The 7,352-nt window shown below is 48.0% G+C and overlaps 1 protein-coding gene across 1 annotated transcript in view; it reads left to right on the top strand.

Annotated features, from left to right (window-relative positions):
- The window catches only part of AFDN (afadin, adherens junction formation factor), a 119,870-nt gene that overhangs the window by 104,234 nt on the left and 8,284 nt on the right, over positions 1-7,352 (top strand). The window contains exon 29 of the mRNA XM_023728482.1: positions 5,213-5,347. Within this exon, the coding sequence (XP_023584250.1) occupies positions 5,213-5,347 (135 nt within the window). The remainder of the gene's footprint in view (positions 1-5,212; positions 5,348-7,352) is intronic.

Genomic DNA, 7,352 nt, shown 5'->3' with positions numbered 1-7,352 from the left:
CGCCGGCCAGCCCCCCTCCTCCTCTCTCCGTCTGTCTCCCTCACAGGCTGGCCAGCGCCCCCCGCCCCCCGCTGTCTCCCTCACAGGCTGGCCAGCCCTCCTCCTTTCCTGCTCACACCAACGCCAGCTACACCTGTGTTTATATTTCTGGTCCAAACCCCTCTCAGACTAGAGGCTTGTCCAGTTCCTTTCTAATGTCTCCCCCTCTCCAGTTCTGTATGTTCTCACTGAACCCTGCCTCCCACCCCACTGCCGCCTCTCTGCAGCCCCCACTCCACCCCACTGCCACCTCTCTCTGCAACCCCCACCCCACTGTCGCCTCTCTCTACAGGCCCCCACTCCACTGCTACTCCCCACCCCACTGCCACATGCTCACTGCAGCCCCTGACTTCACTGCCACCTGCTCACTGCAGCCCTCCACCCCACTGCTGCCTGCTCACTGCAGCCCCCGACTTCACTGCCACCTGCTCACTGCAGTGCTCACGTTAGGTGGTTTTTCTGGCTACTCAGCAGAAACCTCAGAGTCCTCAACACTCACCTGCTGAGAAGGTCCCCTGGTCTACTTTGTGGACTCCGACCCCCCGGCCTGGGCCACCACCTCTTCCCGCAGCTTTCCCCCTGGACCGTGCCCAGCCCCGCTCCGTTCCAGCCTGTCCTCGGCATGGCGGCCAGTGTCCGCACCACAAACTGCTGGGCCCTGAAACACTCCCTAGCCCTGCAGGGGCTCCTTTCTCGCGGAGAGAGCAATCCAGAGTCCCGCAGCGTCTAGGTGGTGCTGTGGTGCCCGCCCCTGCCCGCATCACAAACCTGTGCTGTGAGTGTAGCAGAAAGGGACACTCCGTATTTAAGAGATTTACCCAATACGATAAGGGAGAGCGTTGAGGCTTTAACCAAAGTTTTGTACCGCACAGAAAACACCTCCTAATAAAGCTCTTGCTAGGGCCCGTCTTCCAACTAGAAGGCATTTGCCCTGACACCTCTTGGGGGCTGGTCTCCACTCAGTCTTGTTTCCCATGGGTTAGTGGTTCATCTGTATCTTTTCTCCTCTATTATAAGACACCTGTCACAGAAGATTAGGATTAGAACCCACCCTGTTTGGGTATAACTGATAACATCTTCAAAGAAGGTTCCCAGGTACACGTTCACAGGTGGGGGACACAGTTCACCCCGAAAAAGTAACTGACAGGAGAAACTCCTTCACCTTGGGGCAGTCCCAGCTCCCTATCGGTGAGGTCATTTCTTTAGAGATTGTGGTGGTTCTTCGTTTTCCTCACTTCAAGACCTGAGCTAAGTCTCACATGTTGCTTTCCTGTCTGGTCTTTAGGTGGATTGTGGAAATGGATCATCCCAGGTATCGAAGGGGTTGAATTAAAAGTCTTATAAAAATTTCAAGCAAGAGTTAGTTGGAACCCTGTCTCAAGAGTTGTAGTCCAGAGAAGCACACGTTAGGAGGTAGCAGGCTGTTTTGCCCGTTCACGTGGCACACCTCAGCGGTGCGACGTGGCTCTGCCTGGGAATTAGGAGAAGTGTTTATGCCAACACCGGCACGCCTGTATTATGTGGTAGCACACAGAGTTCATGTGGCCCTGTAAGAGAAAGCAGTCAGCTGAAAAGGTCAAGAGTAGGTGTGGGCCACTCGGAGCCACACCCTTGACTTGGGGTGACTCTTTAGTGTCTTGGCCACTAGGGTATTTCAGCAGGAACGTTTGAAAAGCACTGACAAAATCTAAGCTATAGACCTTATGACTTCTGGTAAAATTGTCGTTTTCTTTAAATTAAAAAAAAAGAAAGTACCTGGGCTGTGCTAAGAGGAGCACACTGTCATTTATCAAGTGCCTTGTACTGTTCTCGATGGTCTCAGCACTACCATTCCATACACCCAGCAACTGTGAGAGCAGCCATGTTCTCCTAAAGAGGAAACGGGTCCCTAGAGGTGGGCTGGTGAAGTTTGTGCATGAATAAACCCCTAAGAAGTTGAAGGGCTGGGGTCCGAGCCCAGGTGTCCTAGAACCAAAACCCAGTAGTAATTAATAATGACACAGTCAGAGTTGTTTCATATTTTGGCCTTAAAAATGTTTTCTAGCCTGTTTGTCAAGAGAGGAACCATAAGCAGAAAAAGTCTGTGGAGAAAAATGTTTCTTAAGAATAACATGCTAGCAGACTTTTAGTTGTTTTCAGTGAAAATGTCTAAAAGTAAAGGACCATGTATTTTTGCAGCTATCTAAACACGATTGTCTACCTTAGTAGGAATTTTATAATAAAGATGTAAGTTTATGTATTTTTGTGATAGAAAAGTGTAAGCAGACATCTCATCATACCGTATGTTACACAAATAATGCACGCCTTCCACGTTTGTTTGCCAACCAACGCCCTCTCCCCCCCGAGGTATTTTTGTAAGTACCGCTAAAATTTGCATAATGTAGAAGGCAGCGTTATTTGCGTAAAAATGCGGTACTTATTTTAAAAACTGAAGATAGTTTTCTAGAAATGTGGACTCTCAGTTTGTCAAAGCCTTGGTTCAGGCTCACATGATGGTTTTTGAAATCCCAGCGTAGTTTTCTTGGTTTAGAGGTAACTTCAGTCTGAACTGTATTGATTCATTCTATAAGAATTATTTTTATTTATGCTGATCTGTTCCCCCAAATATCACTTGTTGTTGTTAGTTGCTGTCGAGTTGATTCTGACTCATGGCGACCCCATGTGTCAGAGTAGAACTGCTCCATAGGGTTTTCAAGGCTGCAGCCTTTCAGAAGTGGATCACCAGGCGTGTCTGCCAAAGTGCCTTGGGGTGGGTTTGGCCTGTCTGCCAAAGTGCCTTGGGGTGGGTTTGGCCTGTCTGCCAAAGTGCCTTGGTGTGGGTTTGAACCGCCAACCTTCCGGCGAGTAGTCGAGCGCTTAACCGTTTGCTCCACTACTCCAAGGCTGCTCCAGTAGCCATTTCGTGAAATGATTTCTCATTGTTCTTTTTAACGTAAAACAATGGCGCGTCTCCCTTCGACAGGCAGGCCGTTTGTTCCTGGGTATCACTGACGTCATGACGTCAGTCAGCACGCTTTAGTCGTCACTGAACGTAAGCGGATCACACGCTGAACGCGCCGTCCTGAGCTGCCATTTGGAGTACGGCAGCAGCTGCGCTTCTCTCTCATCAGTGCTTTTTTGGGAGGAGAGCGAGAAGTAAAGCAGCGTATCTTTGAAGAACAAAGTAGCTTCTGTTTTGGAAATAAAAATACACGAGATAGTGTAACAGGGGAAGAGCTACCTTGATTATCATAGCACCACCCAGGGAAATCGCCTTTCCTTACACACTGAGTGGGGCGAGGGGGGGCTCCTTGTTCATTCCTGTCCAAATTTAAAAGGGTGAAGATTAAGAGAAAATATCTGCCAAAAAAAAAAGGAAATGAGAATTATAATTGTTTCGATAAAATTTTTTAAAATTATACCTCTCTTTAAAAGAACTAATTGGCTGTATCATCACTGTGTGAAATTGTCTTACTCAGAACTTGTTTCAGTCAGCTCTAGAAAGTATAATAGAATCAAATCAGTTTGTGCTTTACTGAGTAAAAGAAAGCCCCTGTTGCGTTAGTGCAGTTCTGTGTTTTCCCATAAATTACCTTTCTGTAGAACTTTTAATATTCTAGTTGCTGGGTTTTTTGTTCTGTTTTGTTTTCCTTTTTGAGAGGCATTTCTCATGGCTTGTACTCAAGCCCGTGAAAGCCTTGGTACATCTCTCCGTCGCGGGCTGTAAATCCTCTGGCGGGGAGCTCTCCTTTGGTTCCAGGGAGCAGGCAACGTCCTGTTCTTCCTCCTTGCTGCTGGAGTTCCTGATCAGTGGCATCTACTCCTGCTGCAAACCCCCAACAGCCATGCCTGGGTTATACTCTGACTTCATCTATCTGAGAAGGCCATTGGCACTTGTTTCTAAGACGCTTGGTCACTGTGTTCCCATGAGGAACTTTCTCACCATATAGAGTATGTTTCCCACACACATTAAAGGGCAAAGTTGTTAGATTTTTGGTTTTGGTTTTTTTTAAAAAAACATACAAGCATGGTTCAAATCCAGATGTTCATGCGGTTTATTTTTTGCTGTAAACAGTTCATAGAATAAATAGTAATTTTATAGAAGTTGGAACACACCTTTTAGGACTTTTATATAAGGGATTCTTGGCAGTGGTTAGAGGTTGAGCTGGATTCTGAGCCAGCAGTTGGTGATGTGCGATATTGGAGCCCAGGTCTGTGCCCAGGTGAGGAGTATGGAGGATGCAGAATTTTCACAGCTGCCAACACCCATCGCTGTATTGTGTCCAGGTGATAAAATGGGAGAGGCTGACTCTGTTCTGGGCTGGTTGGCTGTGACTTTACGAGGTTCCGTTTTAGAAAAGATACAACTGTAGTGCATAGAAGAACGTGGCCGGGATGATAAAGAACTGAAAACCACCAAGAAAATTAAGTCTCAGGAAGAGTCAGACAGCCATATGTATTTGGAGAGGATGCGAGAAAGGTGCTGAATGTGTTTCAAGAGGGCAGAACGGGAATGACCAAAAATAGAAAACAGGAGATGGATTCTGACCAACATAAAAGCTTTTCGACACGTAGTTTTTTGAAAATAGAATGTATTGTTTTGGGAGGTAGGTAGTGGGTCCCAGACACTTGACATGTCCAGTGGGAGATGGGCAGTTACCTGGCAGAGAAGTAGTGAAAGTAAGAGAGGCAGGATAAGGGTCCTTCCGGGTCTCAGTTCCATGACTCGGAGTGGGGCCCCCTGAGCTAGCAGGACTCCCTCAAGTCCAGGGTGGGCCTGGAGGGGGCGATGGCAGAGGGCCAGAGAAGGGGGAGCCCTGAGAACTTGGTTCTCTCGGAACATGGGCTGCTAGGGTTCCATCTCGTTTGAGTCTGCTAGTTCTATGAGCTGGTGAACTTAAGTGCATCCTAACGAAGGAATCGTGCTGGTTAGTGCTTGATTGCAAGAGGTCAGTTCCTGCTCCTTTGTGCCACAGCCCATGGAGGGCAACCTGGGTGTAGAGCAAAGGCCTTTTTTTTTTTTAGGTAACTTATTTGAAACTGTAGAGATACTAAATGCCTAAGTTCCATCGTCTTCCAGCGGTGATTTTGCATTAACTTTCTGTGCGTGTGCGTGTCTGCCTGTCCCACCTGTGTGCTGTCTGTTGTCCGGGAGGCCTTCGCCGAGTGGAAAGTGGAGTTGATCTGTTGTTAGTTGCAGGACGAGGAGCGGCGGAGGCAGCAGCAGCTGGAGGACATGCGGCAGCGGGAGGCGGAGGACCGCGCCCGCCAGGAGGAGGAGCGCCGGCGGCAGGAGGAGGAGCGCGGGAGGCGGGACGCCGAGGAAAAGGTCCTGGTCCTCTAAGGAGCTAGAATGTACCACGTAGCCTGAGCATGGTGGTTGGCCGGGGTGAGGGGATAGGTGTCTAAGATGCTCACGGCAGAGCCGGGCCTGGGCCTCAGCTTTCCGACTGGACCAGAAACTCTCCCTGGCCGCGCCCAGCTACCCCTCTTCTGAACTCTATCTCCAGACCTCCTCTGAGCTTGTCTCCCGCAGACCTGTGAACTCGCAGATGTTAGCCTGAGCCTCTCTGCAGACGGCCCTTGACCCCGGCGGTCCTTCCTGGGCCTGGCCCAGCTGCTGTGATGTTTGTTCAGTTACTTTTAAAACTGAGTGTCAACCGTGGGTGGCAGTAGGAATGCAGTAAGAGAGTCGCTGAACACTGAACATTTCAAATAGATTATTTACTAGAATTTTACAATTCCAGTTTATGTCAAGGAAAGCAAAGTGGCTTATAAAACATTATCTAGGATAATTTAGTTTAGTATGTAATCTGATAGATGATGAGTTATTAGTTAATAATTTATTTCCAGGTGTTATTTTTTTTCAAGTAATCTAATTTTCACGTGTTGTCAGAATTGGAAAACTTGCCAATGTTGTTCTCCAATCTTTGGTCTCGTTTCATCTTGTTTGTTCCTAGCTAAGCTCTGATATGAGGGAGGCTCTGACTGGGAGTTCGTTTTTCTGTCCCGAGAAGATGCACGTTGTTGTCTGTGCTTCTGGAGAAGCCGTTCTTCTTTCTCTGTTACTTCCTTCTGTGAAGGCAGAAGCTTCGAGTGCCACAACTTCTGATGGGGACAAAATCCTTTTTTATTTAGAATTCCCTCCTTGATAGTCCAGTGAAGGATAGTAGGACAATACACTACCCCCAACTCCCCGAAAAAAAAAAAAAAAACCCACCTTTTAGGAAGCGTTTTGTAGTACTGTCTGTTAGGGTACAGAACAGTCTAAGAGTAAGATTGATAGATACTGTGTGACTCATTTAAATGGAAGTAGATTGAATAATGTAATGACCTATACCTGTATTGAAATCAGTGATTTTTAAGTTTTATAGACCGTCACCATCTCTAACAGTGTATGACTGTTTTATCTGTTGTATCTGAACAGCTCCTGGAATGTTCACCAAGGGTTTGAGCTTTCAGGACTCCCAGACCCTCTGAGTCTCTCAGTTGCATAGTGTTAAGTCGAGATTGGAGATCTTTTTAAGGAAATCGGATTTCCACATTTTTGACATTTGAGCCACTTGCCAAATTTTTACAGTGGTTAGTTTTTTTTTTTTTTGGCTTTTCCGCGGAAGCCCCTCTTGGCAGTTTGAGGATGTCCTCTCCCGACTCAGGGCTGACTCAGATGCTGTCCGCTCTACAACGCCTAGAGCCTGCGCTGGGACGGTGGCCGCTGCAGGAGCAGGACGCGGCAGAGCAGTCGGGTTGTGTTTGCGTGTTGAGAAATTCTCAGTTACTTGCTTTTTCCACACGCATTCTCACAACTCATAATCACATCCAAGACACGTGCATTTTAGCAGCTGCTTCTCTGACTGTTGATGTAAAAAGAAGCTCCACAACTTATTTTTCTACAGACTGTCCAGAAGGGATGGGTGTGCTTTGTCAGAGACAAATGTGCCCTTTGGGTAGCACAGTTTCCTTGGCCATGTCATTGTACCTGCTCTTCTGTAATAAAGACGTGTTTTGGTTTCCCCCTCAAAGGTTGTCAAGCAGCTGTTCCTCATGTAACGTGAGGTTCTTGACGGTTGGTGTAAACACCACTAGAGTCACACTGGCGTCAGTCCCCACCTCCCAAGCGAACATTGCCCGTACGGAGACAGGAAGTAAAGCTGCCTTCTCTTCAGGGTTTCTCAGCACAGCAGGAACAAGGAGTCAGACATGGGGCCAGGGTGGTGGCGGGGCCTGCGTGTGGGCCAGCGGCTTCTCCTGCAGAAGGGGGAGCACTGGTGCTTGCGTCCTCAGTGTGGATGTGTGGGGGTGTCCTCTGGGTGGGTATGGGTGTGTGGGTGTGT

Source organism: Trichechus manatus, unplaced genomic scaffold (genome assembly GCF_000243295.1).
Source record: "Trichechus manatus latirostris isolate Lorelei unplaced genomic scaffold, TriManLat1.0 scaffold00002, whole genome shotgun sequence".
Classification (NCBI taxonomy): domain Eukaryota; kingdom Metazoa; phylum Chordata; class Mammalia; order Sirenia; family Trichechidae; genus Trichechus; species Trichechus manatus.
Note: the sequence above shows the minus strand (reverse complement) of the source record. Positions and strands in the feature narration are given on the sequence as shown.